This window comes from Sarcophilus harrisii, chromosome 3, assembly GCF_902635505.1.
Source record: "Sarcophilus harrisii chromosome 3, mSarHar1.11, whole genome shotgun sequence".
NCBI lineage: Eukaryota > Metazoa > Chordata > Mammalia > Dasyuromorphia > Dasyuridae > Sarcophilus > Sarcophilus harrisii.
The window spans coordinates 432,007,837-432,028,819 of NC_045428.1; the positions used below are offsets into that span (position 1 = coordinate 432,007,837).

The 20,983-nt window shown below is 31.9% G+C and overlaps 1 protein-coding gene across 6 annotated transcripts in view; it reads right to left on the reverse strand.

The window, feature by feature from the left end:
* Positions 1–20,983, reverse strand: part of PDS5B (PDS5 cohesin associated factor B) — a 210,854-nt gene that overhangs the window by 33,604 nt on the left and 156,267 nt on the right. For 4 of the 6 annotated variants that reach the window (XM_031960714.1, XM_031960713.1, XM_031960715.1 and 1 more), the window contains 5 exons: positions 18,092–18,250; positions 17,279–17,347; positions 16,415–16,551; positions 14,165–14,288; positions 9,050–9,254 (listed from right to left, as the gene is read on the reverse strand). In XM_031960714.1, coding sequence (XP_031816574.1) covers positions 9,050–9,254; positions 14,165–14,288; positions 16,415–16,551; positions 17,279–17,347; positions 18,092–18,250 — 694 coding nt within the window. Of the gene's footprint in view, positions 1–2,315; positions 5,103–8,499; positions 8,825–9,049; positions 9,255–14,164; positions 14,289–16,414; positions 16,552–17,278; positions 17,348–18,091; positions 18,251–20,983 lie in introns of those variants that run through there. The other 2 variants (XM_031960717.1, XM_031960716.1) reach the window with 2 other exon arrangements.

A 20,983-nucleotide genomic window follows, 5' to 3' on the forward strand; every position in this document is an offset into this window, starting at 1 on the left:
ACCTGGCCTCTTCCTATCTTTCCAGTCTCTCTATATACTTGCTTCCCTGAAGTATTCTACAATACTATTTTACTTGCTGTTTCTTAAATATAACTTTCTATCTCCTATCTCCATACTCTTGCACTGGCTATCCCTCATGCCTGAAATGCTTTTGTCTCTTAGTATTTCCCTTTAAAATTTTTGTTTATCTTTAAAGCATGGTGAAAATGACCCTCTCTGTAGATGGTCTTTTCTGGTGGCCCAGTAGCTTGTGCTTGCATCTCCTCTAAATTTATCTTCTATGTTTTTCATACTTCTATTTTATATACATACTATTTCTTCCATTAGGCTATAAGCTCCCTAAGAACAGGGAGCCACTGAAGTTTACTAAGTAACAGTGGATAGGAGGAAAGATAACCAATACAAAGGCAAGATGAGGTCTCGTAGAAAGTGATTAAGATGGATGCACTGAGCTGCTACCTTAAATGGAATATCTAGGGGGAACTCTTCATTGTTCACCTTCCATAATCTCAAACTAGGAGGGAGGGTACACCAAAAGCAGGGGATTATTAAGATGATCTGAGATTCAGGGTTGATGTGATCTTACAGGATAATGAGACTATAAAGGATAAAATGAAGTCCAAGAAAAAACCTAGACTGGAAACAGAGGCCTTCAGAAGCATAAAAACAAACATCTGACTGGGGGGCTCCATCCCAGCAGAAGAAATATACTACTAACTTTGGACATAAACTTGGTAGGATCAATGCTATGCAGGACTTCAGCTAAATTGTGAGGCTAATCCCCTACTCTCTTCTCCCCCTCCCCCCCAAGTGGTTTTGGGAGGGTGGTTAAGCCTCTGAGACATTTGACAAGGCTCAGGAGGCATCAGAAAATGTATGTAACTCATATATGCATACATACATACATGCATGTGTGCATGCACGTGTGTGTGTGTGTGTGTATGTGTGTGTGTGTGTGAGAGAGAGAGAGAGACAGAGAGAGACAGAGAGAGAGAGAGACAGACAGACCTGAATGGGTGAAGAATTTCTCAGTACTAAGACTAAGTCACATATCTTGAATCAATTCCAAGTCTTGAATCCTGGGTTGCAGAGATCACGTGATCTCTAAAGGTCAGGCTCTCAAGAAGTGTCGCCCAGAGGAAGTGACATAACCCACAGGAAGCAAACAACATTGGTTAAGGATGGTTACTTCCTTTTAGGTAATTCAATGAGGGGGGTTGGACCTTTTATTAGTAAAAACTGAGAAGGCTGAAGCTGGTCAGGTTCCAGGAGCACATGGCCGTCTGGGCCACTCCTTGCAGGGATTAAATAAATTCTCTTTATATCTGAAGATGTCTCTGATTAGTTAATTTGGGAAAGGGCTCAAGCACCCATCCCACACAGCCGCAATATCCTTTTATAAAAGCTAATCTGGTGATAAAGGATTAAATGGAAGAGGTATTAGTTGCTGGCTCCCTAACAAAGAGAATACAGAAAGAGGTAGCTCCAGAGACAACAGCAAAACAAGATACCCCAAACTCCAACAGAGTGGCATCAAAACATACAAAAGAGCGACTAGGCCAGTATGGCTGGACTGCAAAGTACCTAAAGATGACAAATAATTAAAGTCTAATGTGCTGTATTAAAAGTACTAACAAAAATCAATCTGAAGTGTCAAATCTCACTTATTGTTTCATGATCTTTGGAAAATATAAATGAAAATGATTTTTTAAAATAAAAAATCTAATAAAGAATAAGGGTCAGTTATAGTGTTGTACTACAGGTCCTTTTTATTGTTTTGCCTCAGTTTCCCTGAACTTTTCTGCCTCAGTTTCCCTGAATTGTTCTGCCTCAATCCCCCTGGTTACAACATCACCTCTCCCTCTTAATCATTAGAATTTAAGTCTGACTACTCTTATGATTATAAACTGTAAAAGTTTAATCCAGATAAGAAGAAAAACCTTCTATCTTAGAAAATATGACTACAGACCTTCCCAATTTATCAGAATGTCCGGTGTCTCCCCCCATTCTGTCATTGTTCTTAATCCCAATTTATCAGAATTTATGGTCTTCACCCCCCATCCTATCAGAACTGGATTTATGGTCCATTGCTGCTCTCAGTGCTCAGACCTCAGTGCTCAGTGCCCCTACCTCGGTCTACCCTGATAGCTTAAGAGCTACATGTATATTATATTTCATAAGAAACTGACATTCCCTGCTGGATCCTTTGAGACATCAACCCTGGGGGCAACATGCCCCCAGCACAATCTCTCACTCTCAAATAAAACATTAAAAACTCTCTAATCTCTATCTTGCCTCAGTTTCTCTGGCATTACAATAGACATAAAAAATATAAAAATATTATTTAACTCTATTATAAGGAAGGAAATAGTCTTGTTTTAATTAATATAGCTGCAGAAAAGCTAAGCAGTTTGATGATACAAAGACTTATTAAGCTATTGTGAGAAAGACATTGTGTGAGGCACTAAGAATACAAAGGAAAGAAACAAAATTGTCCTTCCATTCAAGAATCTTTTATTCTACTGGAATTGAAGTATGTGCTTAAAACATTCTATACTATTTCCTAGTTAGAAATGAAGAGCATAGAATCTCAGAGCTGGGAAAGACCTCAGAGGTCATCTAGTCCAGTCTGTGTAGAAATCCCCTTTTAAAACATGTGTTTAAATGATCTCTGCATATTCTGTCTTCAACGATAGTTGAAAAACTCAAACTCTTGTAACAGTGTTGTTTTTTGCTTTACTTCTGTCAAACATTGTTCAGCATTTTTGTTCCAAACAACTTAATTTTTCACTTCTTTAAAGAGATACTTCCTCATAAATTCATTTTTTCCCTAATCTATTGTTTTTAAAATGTGCACTGAAAATTCCAATTTCTGACCTATATTCAAATATTCCCAATTTCTGCATTTATTTCTCTTTTGAACTAATCTGGAGAAGTTGTTATCTATGCCATCTGGAGAGTCCACAGGATTCCTTTAAAGTTTTTTTCCCCAACAGGCATTATTTAGTTTCCTTCATGTAATATTTTCTTTAATATTTTTGTTTATTCTTTGTTCAGGATTTAGAATGCTTTCTGTTGACTGACTGATCAATGTGTGAGGATTTTATTTAAGATTTTCTTTCTTCTTAATATCTTTGGTGAGTTTTCAAAAAAAAAAAAGTTTTCCCATCATTCATTTTTAATATCTCTCTTTGCTGCTGAGCAGCAAACCTCCCCATGTTAGAAGATAAGAATTCAGTATCCTCAACTCTTGTTTTGAATAGCCTGAGGGGAACAATTTACTATTCTTGGTCTTTGGTGCCTTCCCAAGTCCTATCTTCAGGTTTTATTTCCTTCTCAGGGTTGAGGAGAATTCTCATATACTTAATGAGTAATGTGTGACTCTCAAAGAGTCACTGCAACAATGACTGTAAGGCTAGCATAAGGCAGCATTATGTTTTTAACCTGTCCAATTCTTCCTTTTTCTCATGTAACTAAGCAGAATAAGGGTGGGAAAAAGAGTCTTCAGGCAAAAGCCACCACAACAATATGAAGCCCCTTTCTACTACACCAGAGTTGGAACCTAGCAATACTTTGTTTGTCCATACTCCTCTGCAAGGGTTATATGCTGGCAGATTGGGAAGAACTTAGTAAGTATAAGTATTATCTAGTGTTAATCTATAAGAATTTTATATTTTCAGAAATTGTGTTCTGTAAATTTAGTTGTAATCACTATATATTTAGAACACAATTCCTTTTATGGAAGATGAGACAATCATGAAACAAGTTAGAAAAAGTGAGCAATCTGCCCTCTACTGTGTGGGTAACTAGAACAAGTCATGTAACCTTTATGGTTCCCAGTTTCTTCATCTTTAAAATGAAGTGGGTAGAAAATATCACTGATAAAGCTCATTTTAGCACTAAATTTATGATCTCTGAAATGTTGCCTTCTAGACTTTGCTAGAAAAGCTAAAATCATGGGCTTGTCCATTACTACCTTGTCTATTTAAGACAGGCAATTCCATTTATGGATACAGAATTATGAAATTTTTCATTATATTATAGCATGACAAATTGTCACTCAGTAACTTTCATCAATCGCTCCTCAAAGAAAAGGCCTAAAATCTCTTCTATATAAATGTCCTTCAAATATTAGAGAAAATCAGGCACAGAATTTTCTCTAGGTTAAAAATATGTAGATCCTGCACATTCCTAGAGATTGGATTTTGACTTCCTTTAACATTCTTATTACCTCTCCAGTTATTGTCTTACCTAAATTTTGGCACCCAAAACCAAATACAATATACCAGATTTTTACCTCTTCATTTCCAATATAAAATCTTCTAATATCTTTCCTATATATCATATAATAAAGTAGGGAAGAATACAGTTTTCTTATAATGTCCCTTTGGGGGAGGAGGACACCTGGTGAGGGTTAGAAAACTACTATACTTTCAGTTATATAGCTTAAGAGGGCATTAAATTTTTTAGCTGCCATATCCCATTGAATAAACTCATGCTAGTCTGATTCTTAGGCCCATACTCTTTTTTCATAAAAATTATGGAAAACCCATTGTCTCTGACATCCTGTATTTAGCTATTTGTTTTCTGTTTTTAACCTGGATGTGCAGGATCTGGAGTCAGAGAAACATAAATTCAAATTCAACCTCTAACATCAGTGAATCATGTGACATCTGGCAAGTTATTTCATTTCTGTTTCAGTTTCCTTATGTATAAAATGGAGATAACATCAACTATGTCAGAGTATTGTTGTAAGGATGACATGAGCTTATATTTGTAAAGCACTTTAAAGAACTATAGATATGTTAGATAATATTATTTTTATTGTTATCATCATTATAGCTGGCCCATTATTCAAAAGTACTGACCTCATTAGTTATTTTGTGACACAACAAATCCAGTTATACCTCCTAGCTTTGGTTCACATTTAAATTTAATAAGTATACCACCTATGACTTTTAAATCTTTAATGAAAGTGTTGTGAAGAATTCAGCCACGAGCAGATTAAGAAAATCCACTAAAAATCTTTTGCCAACATCCTTAGCACTGATCACTATTCTTCAGATGGTCATTTAACGAATTCCAAATCCACAAAACTCAATCTACAATGGATGGAGGGAAGAAAGGCAAGAAGACAGCTTATTAAATGCTTACTATATTGCAGGACTACACTATGCTAAGTGCTTTACAAATATCTCTCTTAATCATCCAGCAAACAATCCTGGAAGAGAAATGCTATTACTATCCCCATTTTACAGCTAAGGAAATTAAGGGACTGGTTAAATGATTAGCCCAGGATCATACAGTTTTCTAAATATCTGACTCTGACTTTTACAATTTCTTTTTTCCTTGCTTTTTTATTATTTTTAAGTGTGAACTAGAATACTTTCATTCTGTTAATACCATTCATTCACTCATTCTGTTATCCAACTTGATTCATCTTTTGCTTTCTATTCTACCTCACCCACTGATTCTTTATGATTTCTTAAGAAATTTTAATCCTTACATCTTTCACATTATAGAAAATTTTCATTAACTTTTCTTTAAAATTTTTTGGTTATTACTTGTTTTTGGTGATAAGTAGTATAAGGTAAGGGTCAGTACAGATTCAGAGATGCTATATATAAAACAGTATAACATGGTTTCATAGGTGGATGGGATAGTAATTATACCATACCCTATAAATGATTTTTAAAAATTTACCCTTGCTCCTGCTTTGTTTGAGAGGCAAAAAGACAAGTCTGTTACTATCTCTTAATCAAAGGACCATAGCTCTGCAGATAGAAGGGACTTCAAAAGCCTTCTAGTCTACCTCCATTTTACAGAAAAGAAGAAAATGAGGCCCAGAGAGGGTTAAGCAACTTGACCAAACACAGAGAGCTATCAAAAGAAATTGCCCTCTGACCAGCAGGGTCAGGACTCTTTTCCTCATATAATCCCATGACAGGATTTGGACCGGGCTGACAAGATTCATATTTTTCTACCATTTTATAGGCTGTCTCGGAAGAATATTAGTGTTAAGAATTTTTTAAACTTCTTTTTTGTCTTATTTTTTCTCAATTACATGTAAAAAAAAATTAAATTTAAAAAAAAATTTTGAATTCTAAATTTTCTTTTCTCTTCCTGCCCTTCTCCTTGAGGAGAACAATATAATATTATTCATGTGATGACACAAAAACATATCTCCTTTTTACCTTCTAAAAAGCTTTTCATTTCACAGTAAAGCCAAGAGTGTTTGTTACAAGTCAGTCAATAAGCAGCACTTGTTAAATGTCTACTGTATACCATTAGAAACCACCAGAGAGAAATTTCAGTACAGAACTGAAATTCAAAAGGTGAAAAACTCCAGATCCTCCTCTTTGTGACTAATGACCTTGTTGTAAATCCACCAAAATAATCACTCAAAAATATTTGAGTGTACTAGTCACATAGAAATACCAAGTGGATTAAACATGCCTATTGTTAATACTATAAAATGCAGCTGGATATGCTTATAAAGCCAGTATATTTTGGAGAAATATTGTAGGTTGACAATGAAATTGATCAGAACTGAACATCAGGAAGAAAGGAGGCTGGACTGTATTTGAATTTCAACTCTTAGAAATGAATTATTCATTAAATCACAAAAGTCAAAATAGCACTCGAACTGCGAAGCTTAAAATAGTATAGAAACCAAGTATAAGTATATATGATTTTGAGAGATATCATCTATTTCTTACATTATAGGAAGTTCTACAAATATAAATGCTATTTTATTTCCCTAACATTAAATAAATAAATATTGCTCAAAAACAATTACATTGTTATTTTCACTAAAATGTAATTTAATTGCATTATTGAGAGGCAGCACTGTCTAACACAAAGGACACTGAAGTGAAGAGATTTGAATTCAAAAATCTAACTCTGCAACCAACTAACTTTGGGCAAGGCACTTAATTCCTTAGTTTTAATTTCCTCAACTGTAAATTATACAGTAGATGACTGCCTCAAATGTATCTTTTCCAGCCTTAAAATTCTATTATTTAAAATTTCTTCCAGTTTTGGGGCTCAAATTTGTTTTTATATTTTAAACTTTTTCATATTAATTCAAAATTTTTCTATTTTTAAAAATCCAACAGTATTTTATTTTCCAAATACATGTAAAGTTAGTTTTTGACATTCATTTTTGTAAAACTGTATTCCAAATTTTTTTTCTCTCCCTTTCTTCTCTCCCTTTTTCCTCAAGACAGCAAATAATCTGATACAGATGAAACATGTGCAATTCTTTTAAACATATTTCCAAATTTGTCATGTTGTGAGAGAAAATCAAGACCAAAAGGGGAAAAAAAATCACAAGAATGAAAAAGCAAACAAAAAAAAAGTGAAAATACTATGCTACGATTTATATTCAGAGTCTCCATAGTTCTGTCTCTAAATATGGATGACATTTTCCATCCCAAGTCTATTGGGATTTCATCTTATGTCCAAGAAAGAACATAGGTTTTAGAAGTCAGAGGAGCTGGATTCAATCCCTGCCCCAAACACAGATTACCTGTATAACTTTGGGGAGTTCATTTAACATGCCCTTAATTCAGGTTTATCACCTAGAAAACGAGGGTGCTGAATTGGATGGTCTCCAGGTTCCTTTCCAAATCTAAATCTATTATCCTATAATCTTATGTTTTGATTAAATGAAAGTAATAAAAAGGTTTTAAGAATTTTAAAGGTTATCAAATTAACAAAATAAAACAAAATAACACAAAACTAATATGATATTAGAAATATTTCATTTTAGAACTACAGACACATTTATAACAAAAAAAAAAATTGCTTGGCATTTCTTTAAAACTCTGGACTTAAAAGAATCTTTCCTCCTTGAAAATTTTGGAATATTGAACAGCAGTGTTACTTTTCTACTACTCATGTTTCACAACACCCTTTTACCAGGAGGAAAAAAAAAAATTGTTTCTATAAAGCCACATCTCCCTAGTTTACAAAAATTTTAAGGAATGGGATAAAGATCATCAGAAAACAAATCAGAAGGCAAAACAAACAAGATTATAAATCTTTCCTAGCTGAGCATTCAGTGTCCTTTGGCCAGATGTCCTTCAGCACTTGTTACTACGTTGCAAAATCAAGCCTCTTCCCTAGAATTCCAGGCTGCCCTTCTTAGACACCAGACTACTCACAGCATCGTGACTACTTGGTCAGCAGTGCTCATCAAAAAATCACTCTTCTGTCAAATACTCAATTCCAAGACAATTTAGAGCATCTCTAATCAAACCAATAAAAAATTTAGTCCTTTTAATATTTTTAGAGGGACTCTGGTTATAATCATAACCCAATAAAGTATTAATTCAAATCTCACACTTCTGTACAGCGCTGAACTATTACCCTACTCAAACTCAGAAACTTCCTATATAATTTAGGAGCCAAAGATGTGGAGTAGATTTAGACAACTGTGTATGATAAAATTAACAAATAATTTCTTATCAGTTTTAAAAATGAAGAAAATTAGGAAAGATGATATTCCAACAACACCAGTCTATATAAATGGCTCATATATAAATTTTTTTTCTTTGAAACGAAGTTAAGAAACAGTAGAGTTCATACCAAAATGCAAATACTATCAAGAAGAGATGTGAAGTACACAGCCAGGAACAGAGAAATACCTGTTCTCAATTAGTCAGGTGAAAACTATGATCAACAATGATCAAAGCCTCTCACTTTAAGCTTTCTTTCAACTGATAATTCTTAGATAATCTATAACCCAAAGAATATACCCACCTAGCAATAGTAGTTCTCAATATCCTGCTTTCTCTTCCTGGCCTTTTTCTCGTCTCATCTTCCATATAAAAAGATAATGAATAAAAAGCCTGACATTGAAATATTTGTGTCATTTCTGTAAGCTGACTATTTATGAAATTAAGTATTGAAAAAAATTTAAATTTATTTAAAGTAACAACAATTCAAGAAATGTAACAGCTTAGGTATGGGTTTATACAATTCTCAAATTATGTAAATTTGAAGTTTGCGTTATAATTCTGGAACACTTTCCCCATATTCTTACCACTAACTGCTGCATGTTGCTTCAGATATTCTCGTCTCACATTTATATTTTTCACCAGACACTGCCTGGCATGTGCTCTTCTCTCTTTCACTGGGTCTTTGGCACACAGTGCACAGATTGCCATGTATTCAAGTGGTAACCGTAATCTGGAAAGGCCCTTGTGAAGTTTCTGAGCAAACACTTGTCTTACTTGGTAGCATTCATCCTATGGGGGGAAAATATATTCCTTTTATCATGGAAATAACTATTTCAAGAAAGTTGATTGTTTAAGTAAACATATATAAACACACACATTTATAGATAGATGAATCAAAAAATCTTAGTAAAGCTTAAAGCCTAGTAATTTCAGAAGTATAAATACTACAAATTTCCAAAAACATCATTTGAAAGATTAAAACATTTTTATACTTTTTTAGCTTTGCAGATTTTAAATAACAAAATCTTAATAATTTATTTCCTAGGTGACATTTTCTCAGACCAGTAGAATGATAAAGTTAGTTCTCTCTACATTTTTCCATGAGGTTAGGTTAAAACTGTCCAGAAAGCATCAAAATTTCCTTGTTTGAATGCTCTTAAGGCTGCAGTTACAAATGCAAACCTTTTAAAGTCACTGAGTAACAGCTGATAAAAGTTTTTTTACAAAGCTCAAAAATCAATAATAGTAAAATGCAGCACAAGATGGTGGTTATGCTGGATTTTAATTTAATATTTTTTTTTAAATTAAGTATTAAAAATTTTTCAATTTTTTAAAAGCATTTGAAGCACTTCAGATTTCTGAAGTTATTAAAGCCAATACTAAGACTTTTGGTATACTGTGTATATATGCATTGTACATAAGTGTACATGCACAGTTATTTGCTTCAATAACTGGGTTTACTGTTTAACAAGCCAAGATGAAAGTAATAATTTATCTTAGATGTTAATCTCAAGATTATCATGCATATCTTGGACATGAACATAAACTTGACAGTCACAGATTCTTAATATGGTTTGTTAAAATAAAAAAAAAAATTGAACAGATTAACAAAGAAAAAAAGACAATGGATTTCAAAAGCTCATTTGACAAAATATTTCAACAAAAGCTTCCTACTTCTGGCAATTAATCTGGGACAAATTTCTTTTTTGTCAGAGGGAAGGGAAAAAAGAAATAAGGGGAGAATAGTAATTATTAACAGTAATTAACACCATATAGATTATTCCATTTATCAAGCATATTAAAAGCAATTAAAATACATAATTTTTCTTCTAAGTTCATGATTTTTAGCTTTGAGCTTTAGAACTGGGTGAATGTGGTCATTTAATTTCTCAGACTCCATTTCTTTTATCAGTAACATGGGGGTAATATTTGTTTTACCATCCATCTCATTGAGATTAAAAATCAGAAGTGGTAAATGATACTGTAATGTAAGCTATTTATTTAAATATCTTATTAACAAATTTACTGTAAATAAACCAAAGCTGAAATAAAATCCACTCTGTTGGACAAAGCTGAGCCAGTAAATATAAAATTTTTAAAAAGGAACTTAAAAAAGGAATTTTGAAAAGGAATTACGAAAAAGGGTTACTGTGCTTTACACTTACTCCTAAGAGAGATACCAATTTATTTCCAAAAGCAAAAAAACTTCCACGTGTATGAATCAAAGTCAAAAGGTTTTGATGCTATTGTTGTAGGATGATTTTCCCGCTTTCAACATAATGCAAAGCTACAGAGAAAATTTATTATTCAGAACTTCAAGATATCTTAGAATGGGAGGGGGAGGGAGGGTTCTTAACCTGTGATTCATAACCTAGGCTTTTTTTCTTCAATATTTTAGCTTCCTTTATAAACACATATATTTTATTTTAGACATTTAAAAACATTATTCTCAGAAAGGATCCTTAGGCTCCATTAGCTTGACAAAGGGACCTATGATACACAAAAAGATTAAGAATTTAAAATTTATCTAGTCTCTATCCATCATAATTTGAGAAGTTTTTTTGACCTAACAGAAAGACAGAAGAAGTTCTAGATTGGACAGGCTGTGTAACAAACAATAAAGATGGCACAGAAAAAAAAAGTAATCGCTGAGGATATTATTTGGATTAATACAAGAAGCAAAGAGAAGGAAGTTCAATTCTCCCAGGAGTATGTATGTGAGGAGAGAGGATAAAGGCGTAGGACATGCTAGTATCCTGGAAAACATGGTACAGTGGAAAGTCTTCAGAAGAACTGATCTGCAACTAAATATTTTCAGAAGGTCACTTAGCTTCTCTGTGCCTTTATTTCCAAGAGAAGACTTCTAGGATCATTTACAGATTAAAGGCTGAAAAATATATGTCCATAGCTAAGTAGGCGTTTTCAAAAGTTGGCCTAAGGGAGTATCATTTTTTAGTTTGTATTTCACTAAAATAGTTGATTTTTAAATCTCAATAATATGGATAAAAACCCATTTATAATATTCTGATAAAACTGGAGCAAATTCAACTGTAGAACAACTATTTTAAATTTTAAGGAAACCAAATGTTTTATGTGATACCAAAAATTAGAAGCAGTTCATTCATTCACTATTTACTGTGTATATACTATTTGTATATATTTTTATATATGCACAGAATTAAGTACAAGGTACTTATCTCTTAAATACCAAAACAAACCTTATGAGGTAATTGAGAGCAAATATTTTCCTCAAATTTCTCAGGTACAGTAAATATCACTTGAATTGACTCTTTTTAAAATAAACTTTTTTAAAAATAAAATTTAAAATAAACTAAACATACTGTTAAATGCCAAGAAACAATTAAATTTTGTTAGTTTCTATAATTTCCCACTAAGGTCCTATGGCTATCTTATAAGGCTATTTATGCTAAAAGAGTAGAAGTTGATAAAGGCACCAAAGACAGGCTACATATAAGTATGAGCCAAAAAAATATAAAGCAGTTTGAGGAATAGCTTAGTTCACCAGATGGCTGGAAGCAAAGTATTTAATTTCAGCCATAGTAACTCATGAAATCGTTCAGCCAGGCATGTAAGAATTGTGGTCTGCACTGGTAGAGGGAAGAGCCAAATAATGAAAAGGCAGATCTGCCATGTCTCTTCTGCTTTAGTATTTTTTGTTATAATTTACTTTTTCTATTTTATTAAAATATATTCTAGTATCTAGATTACAGGGGTCCTCAAACTTTCTAAATAGGGTGCCAGTTCACTATCCCTCAGACTGTTGGAGGGCCGGAGTATAGTAAAAATAAAAACTTTGTTTTGTGGGCCTTTTTTAGAAACTTCATAGCCCTGGGTGAAGGGGATAAATGTCCTCAGATACTGCATCTGGCTCACGGGCCGTAATTTGAGGACCCCTGATTCTAGAAGATTCTGTAGATTGCCAATGCCACTTAAAAACTTGAGCAATCAAAGCTACTATTCTAGGACCCCTAATTAAACAACAAAAACTCCATATATCATGGTAGAAAGAGTATTCAATTTAAAATGACCTAGTATTCAAATCCTAACCTGATAACCTGTGCAACTTTGGATAAGGTCACTTAATCTCTTTTTTTCTACCTTTATATAATGAGAGGGTTGAACGAAATGACCTCTCATGAACCTTTAAACCCCCTAATATAATCACATCTGTCTGATATGTTAACAACTCTATTAAGCAACAATTCTTATTCTAATAAGCATTAATATAACATTAATCATACAGTATTATATACACGAATAATACATTTTTATATCAACTTTACCACTAGTTAAATTCAAAAAACAGAAAAGGATGTTCAAAAATGCCTGATTGGAAATACAGCACTCAACATGTGTGACTACAAGAAAACAATTTTGCTCAGCCCCACCAAATCATATATATATAGCTACACCCTACCAAAAATCATTAATTGGCTTTGCAATAATGCATTAGTCGAATCTTTAGTAGACATTTTGTCTGGGTGAGCTACAACAGAATTTCAGGAAATTATGGTAAAATTTGGTGTTATTTCACACTATGAATTGTGTGTGTGACATATTTAGCCAGTTTTCATTGTTTATTTTCATAATTTTCAAATATTTGAAACAGTGCGAAGCTAAATATAGTGAGGCTCAACATATCAATTTGATATATGCCAAGCGACATTAAATATGGATATCATAATTACTAAAAGACAAGATGAAATGATAGGCAGTTTCTATAAAATAGATAAATAGAACATATTATGGAGTCAATTATCTGACATCGACTTCACTGTAACTTCCCCCAAATCTTATTTTTCTAGTCTAGTGTCCAATCTCTGAAACAAAGGACTCAAAATGTTAGTTTTAAGATTAGATAAAATATCATCTTAACAGAAAGTAGGACTTGACAATATTGCATATGCAAAACGAGAAACATTAGGTATCAAGTTCTGACAGAAACTGAAATCCACAGGATCTCAAAAATTACTGAAACATATAGAATTATATATGCACAAGTGGAAGACAAGAGTTTAAGATTTTATACTGACTATAATGCATAAAATTCATGGCATATTATATCACTCTTAAGAATTTCAGTCTCTTTAAAAATATTCTAAAATGATAGTTCAAATATCATATTAAAAATTCACACAATAAATGCTTTTAAGTGTAGAAGCCAAAAAATTAGTTCATTGTTTAGATATTTTCTACTGAATCCCAATCAAAAAAATTCTGAACATTACTAGATGGTTTGATCAGATCAGTTGCTGTGGATTTTTTTTAAAAAGTATCTTTCCAAGACTTCAAAAAAATGGTATCAGACTAGAGTGGTAATCACCAAAATGGCATGGCGACCAATTATAAATTTTAATTTTTTCCATTCAGTGGACTTTGGCAACACTTAAAATGGCCTAATACAGTTGTTTAAATGTTTAATGTTTAAATCCAACTCTGACATTTGTCACCTATATGGCTTTGGCCAAGGATTGCATGTCACGGAACCAAAAGATCCTTTTTCTCTATATATGCTATAATACAATCTGATATTAGAGAATCAAAAGTTCAGCACCACAGATTTAAAAAATAATTACAACCGAGTTAATTTATTATTTAGGTTTTTAAAATCTTATCATTTTGGATAGACTTTTTCTTACTGAAATCCACAGATTATAACATGTAGACATTTTCCTTACATTGATAGCTAAAGCACATAACTGATATTGTTCTAATGTGATGATTTCATGATAACAAGGTTCTTGGGCCAACTTCACAATCGCACTTCCAGCAGCCAGTCTCAGACGCGACATATCTGGTTTACTAAAAATAAAAAAGAAACATACATATTAGTTTTACTTTTTACTTTTTGCATATAATATTGCTACTTCCTGGATCTTTGTAATGACATATAACATTTATCATAAAATCAGATTCTATACATCTCCAGCATAAGACATAAGTATATATCAATTTAATGCTAACAAATTTTTTTGTTTTCCTTGAAAGAAATGACTTTTTGGTAAACCTAAATCTGTAGATATGCTATATGACTTTCAACACTGCTGTGTGTACATATGTATACATGTTCTTTAGTGGACGTGTTAAATATGGTAAATTAGCAAGTTTTAATTCCTAAGTAGTCAATTTATCACCAGTACAATATGAAATGGGGTGAAGAACTATGGATCAGTAATTTGGAAACCTGATCTGGTCAGAAAGATCTTATTTGACATTTGTAGTACATCATTTACCTCTTTTAGGTTTTAGATTTATCATCTACAAATGAGATACAGGAAAGGAAACAAATAATTGATATCTAATATGCCATGCCTAAATATTTATAAAATATCTTTTCTGAACTAGACAGCACACAAAGAGCTAGTGATGAACTGACTCAGCAAAGTTCTGAGATCAAGGCATATCTCTGACCCATCCTGACTGTGTCAAGCCATATAATTGCTAATTCTCTAATACTTTGATGTTCTTCATTTTAATAAAAGCCGTATTCCCATATCAAGCATTGACCAGAGATCTAACTCCCAAGTCAAACTATCCAAGTTTAAGTAAGCATTTCCCCCCAAAATAATAAGTAAATTTTTGAAAAGTTTTATATCGGTCATAATCACGTGTGGTTTTATGTAACTTCCCAAAGAATATGCTTTGGATTGGATGGAATACTTGGTTTAGAAGCTTGTTGGAAAGTGTCTTTTGTGTCAACCAAAATCAATAAAAAATGAAGTTGTAAAAGTGCTGGCTTTTAATAGTTTTCTGGGGTGTGAGAGATTTAGGAACTTGCGCAGTCTCACATAGCTAGTAGAAGACGAGAGACTGATTTTGACCCCACATCTTCTAGACAGCTCCCTTTAATAAAGTTGCAGAGTAAATGCCTATCTACACTGATAACAGAAACTAGTCTTATTAAAGACTCCCAATTTCACTGAAATTCCAGAAATGATTTCCTTAAAAGTGATTTTTAAAAGATCTCTACCATAGCCAAAACTGACAATGGTAAGCACTCTAATATTAGTTCCCATTTATATACAGCTATAGTTTACCAAAGCTTTTCTTATAAGAACCCTATCTTTAGCACAATTATTCCAGTTTTACAGATGAGCAAATGAAGGTTCTGAAAAATCAAGTTATTCCTAAATCTAGAGGTTAAAAGAGAAAGATTAGGGCTGATAATCATCAACATAGATGTTTTTACTGCTAGCAGTCATTAAAATCTTCAGCTAAACATTTTCCTAGCAATCTAGACTCCCTGAAATTACAAACCTCAATTGATGAAAATCAACTTTTATTTATTTTTATCTATTTTTCTACTTAGCGATTTTTAAAAGCCTCCATAACCTCCAGGTAGCAAAAGGAAATATAAGTAGTTGGAAAAGGATCATTACTCATTTCCTGGACTAAATTACAACCTTACTATAGAGTTCTCTCTATATGAATTGGTTAATTAATGTAAAAAGTTTTAGGTGACAGAGACTGGTTGAATTTTAATATTCCAATAATAAGTTAATATTCAAACAATTTACTAACATGAGAAGGTCTGAATATCAAGTAATGCACAGTAAAAAAAATGTATAAATTAATGGGGGAATAATGAATCCTGGAAAGGGAAGGAGGAAAGAGAAACATTCACATCAGATTATAATTGTAAGTATTTTTTAAAAAGTAAATTCATATTATATATTCCTTTGAGCTAACATTCAATAATATTAGATAATTTTTTAAAATGACGTATTTTTCTATACTATTTATTCAAAATGTATTTTCTATTCTATCTCTGCATACAAAACCATACAACAAAGAACCCCCTACAATGCTCCATTAGTTCCTTTTTTAACATAGAAAATACTGTCCAACATTAGTCATATTAGTCATTTTAGGATTAGGTAATTAAGTAATCATGATGTTTACATGATTCTGATTGATTAAATACATACCTAATTTTGCCCTGTTCTGTTAAGTCTCCATCGCTATGCAATATTGTTGTTAATAATCTCAGTGTAGAAGTTCCTGATTTGCTGTGATTGTTTTTCATTCCTAACAGCCATCGCACCATCATTTTAATGGCTTGAATCTAAAAAGACAAAAAAAGCAAAAAAAAAAAAAAAAAAAAAAAAGTTAAGAAATTACTGCTTTTTAAAAATCTAAGAAAATCATAAAATTCTTCAAAGACAGAGGATATCACAAAAAAGAATAACTTTCTTCTCTTCAGGTTATACTAAATAATTTCACTATCAATTTCTAAGTAAGGGATGAACCACCTTCAAAGCATCAAAGGTCATATGAAAGTTTTGCATGAGGACCCAAAACATAATTACTCAACACTCTCTCTATACCAAGTAAACAACTACTTCCTAAGAACAAAAAGGTAAGACACTCTAACCATTTCATTCCTTTGTGCCAGGGAGAACTGAACCATAATAATTTGGATCATATCAGCAATTTGAAATATCTTTCAGTGAATAAAGGAAACAGGCTAGTCAATAATTCTGAGGGACCTAGAAATAATTATGAAACTGGTAGATAAATGAAGGAAATTGAAGCTCAGTGTTAAAAAATTTGAGGACCAAGAAAAAAAGAAAGTTGACAACAAACATCTGTGAAGGGGTGGGAAGAATGGAATCTTCATATTTGTAGTTAATAAATTAAATATATTTTACCTACTTCCTACATCTTCAAAGTACATAAAACATCATGCTTTCAAAAGATCTTTTTGAGGAACAAATACAAACATTAAGGCAATCTAGTATGACAATAAGGGGCTAACATTTTAAGTTACCATATGGACATATGATACTCACTTTAACTAGTGTCTCAGGAGAAACTTCTTCATCAGGAACCCACAGCTTAGTTGTCTTTTTCCCTGGAAGCTAAACAAAATTAAAGCTTCTGAATAAAGAATACCTATATGTGCAAATATATATATATATATATACACACACACATGATTTTAGCTAAATCACTTAAAATCTCTGAACTGAAGGGGCTGAAGATGACTTTTTGAGATTCTATCAAATTGCAAAGGCTCTGAGTATAGTCTCAGCAACTCCATAAACCATGGCTGTAGATAGGGAATTTGAAGCAGGTAGCATTTAAGTTAATCTTGAAAAATGAGGTATAATTCATGTAATTAATAAGCAAATTGAGAGTGGAAGGGCAGAGAGCACAGAAGAAGAAAAAAAGGTCACTGAGCCAAAGATACATGGAAATAGAGGAAAGGAGGCAGTAATATAAGACAGCTAGAACATAAAGTAAGGCTAAGACAGTAGAGAATGATAAATATCACGTGTAATATTTAATCAAAGATCTGATTGTATCTAGTTTGATATATGTGCTCTCAATAGACTGTTGAAATAAATGAAGACTCCCACAAGTCTTAAGTTTAACAGCTTAAAACTACATTAAGATTTTTGACATATAAATGCAAACCTATATAAATTACTATATTATTACTATATAAATAATAATGTAAGTAATAAATTACTATATGCAACAAGTCTAAATATGTTATTTTCACTTTAGTTTGATTTTTCTAATTATTAAAAAATGTTCTGTATATTAAAAAACATATAAAACCTCAGTCTAACTTAAAAAGCAAAATAAAACTATTTTACCCGGTCATTCATAAGAAGATCTTTTACGATGAAAGTAGCTACCAAAGATTTCAAAGGAGCAGCAAATTGATCTGGTGCAAGAAGAGCTATGTGACCAATAGAAACCAATGGTGTTATGAGATGTTCAAGGTTGCTTGGGTCTAGGCTTTTATGCAGTGGCTGAAACAAGAAATGTTATGTTAGATATTTATATTAAAAAAAAAAAAACACTTATCAGAATAAAAAGTCAAGAACTTCACAGAAACCAGGGAAAAAAGATGTAAAGGAAGTAGATTCAGCAGTTATTAGACCTTAAAATTTTATTGTAAGGTGAGAACATTGTTAAAATGTAAAAATAATAATTTTGATTATTTTAAACTAATTTTTTTTTTTTATAAATAAAACTTAGGTAGCCAAGAACAGAAGGAATTGGCCAAAAAAAATTACACAATCTTATACACAATCTCGCAGATAGAATGTGACTAGGTCAAAATGTTGCTTTGATCTAGGAAATGAGCTGGTTGATTTTGAAAAATAGAAAGATTTGGATTTATGCTCACCTTCAGACAGGTGGAAATAAGCATAGTATACTCTTAGATGTATATCTTTGAGAATATATGTATAGGTATATTTATGTTTATAAAAAGCTATGCATGTGTAGTTTAACTGTAGTCTTCTTGGAAGTGGGGTGAGGAATAAAGTAAAAAGTACAGCACAGAACAAAAGAAAACCAAGTAAGGAAACAAAGAAAAGCTTTAAGTATGTGTTGTATTTATTACATAGGTTTTCCTAAAACGGAAATTTATTGTTTTATATTGAATCCTCATGTTCTCCTGTGTATATGGCAATTTTTTTTTCATTTTGTATTTAAGTTTAAAATAAATTTTAAAATTTACCCCCTCCCAAATCACTTAACCATGTCCTGCATTTTGAAAATTCAATACAAAAATTTGTTTTTTTGTGTAGTAACAATTTAAGATGTATACTAATTCCAAAACCCCCCAAAATTTCAACTAAGTAGTACATGAGATATAAGAAGATATATTTACAGTAATCTCATATTAAGGGTCTTAATAAAGATTGTTGTGCTATTAATATTACTTCAATAATGAGATGAAAAAGAAGTACAAAGTTTAATAACATATCGGAAATATTTTTTGTAAATAAAGATGGACATTCTGATTTATATTAAAAATTGTGAGGTGAAAAAATAATTACCTAGTTAGACCAGTAGGAAACATTAACATCTCTCTCTCTCTCCCTCCCTCCCCCCCCTCCCCCCCCCCCCCCCCCCTCTCTCTCTCTATATATATATGTGTGTGTGTGTGTGTGTGAAATATTAAATGGTTTAATTTGTGTTGCCCCAAATAGTATTCCTCTTTATTATTTCCCTTGGTCTCCCAATTCAGACCCAACTCTTCTTTTGTAGCCTAAAACCAAATACTAGGGAAATGCCTATCAAGAAAAGAGGGCTGCTGAGAACCAAATCAAATAACAGATGAACTTTGAAAGTTACACCACAAGACTAATGTAAGATATTATTGCTACCAACAAGATCCATTAAAAATAATAAACAAACAAACAAACAAATAAATGAATGAATGAAGAGTGATATGGAGACCACCTAAAATTAAAAAAAAAAACTTTCAGTAAAAATTTTCTAAATTTAAAACTATTCTCAAATATAAAACTAAGCTACATAAAAATAAGATTATTCCTTAAAATTAAAACTTTGAATGCAAAGAATACTATATTTGCTACTCATAATTAATGGTACAAAAAAAAGATTGGCAAAAAGAGGTAAAAGAGGGATAATAGGAGAAGGAAAATGAAGAGAGAAAAAAGCAGTTACAATAGAAAAAGAGTAGGATGATTCCAGAACAGATATACCCAATCATTTTGAGCTATTTATATTTCAATGATTTGAGTTAATTTAGCATACTTAATAAAAAATTTTATTTGGAAATCATAAATATTACTTCCCAGAGACCTCCAGTTGGTAAAGTATCAGATAAAAGCTTATATTTGTTATCATAACATTAAATCTCACAAGAGGGCTAAATATTATTTTAAACTGCAAAGAAAATATTAGTGGAATATATTTGGCCTAATAAAATCGTTTTATTTTGTCTATTTTTAATATATAAATTTTGGTTTTTTACTATCTGTGACTTCATCCATAAAGAGAACTTCTACTGAAGTTTTATTTGTTTTTGTTTTTTATCAATACAGAATGGCTACTACTGTAAAACTTGAAGTGTAAGGGGATGGCTGGGAAACAAGCCATTAAGTGCCATTTCACCAATGGAAGCATCAATGAACATTCTATAAGATTTACATTCAGCTTGTTTTTTAATGTCATAATTGTCATTTGATAATACAAAATAAATTTATTCAACAGAAATTACTTGTTTACTGACAATGCAATAGTTCATCTATATTTAAAAACTTTTTTCAATAAAACCCAGAGTTCAAAAATTATGTACTAACACCCTTTTATTCATACATTTAGTAGTACATTTAACAATAAACACTTAATAATCCCTATTATTTCCCTACTGGTTTGGTAAAAATATAAAATTCTCCTGATGAGCTTTCAAAAGCCTTTCACAATCGGGTTCTAATCTATGTTTTCAATTTCAATGTATATTTATAATCCATCTGCAGTCCAGAAAAAAATAGCCTTTGCTATGTTAACATGCATTTCATTTCCTATCTCTGTGTCTTTGCACTGGCTATCTCCTATATAATTTAATGCAACCTCTCCTCACTTCTATAATAAAATGCTTCTTGACCTTCAAGATATAAGACATTATTTTTTCTACATTCCCGATCCCCTCCACTTTTGGTGCTTTCATGCTCAAAATACCTTGGATTTAATTATTTTAAATATATCTATATTTATTTTCTTTT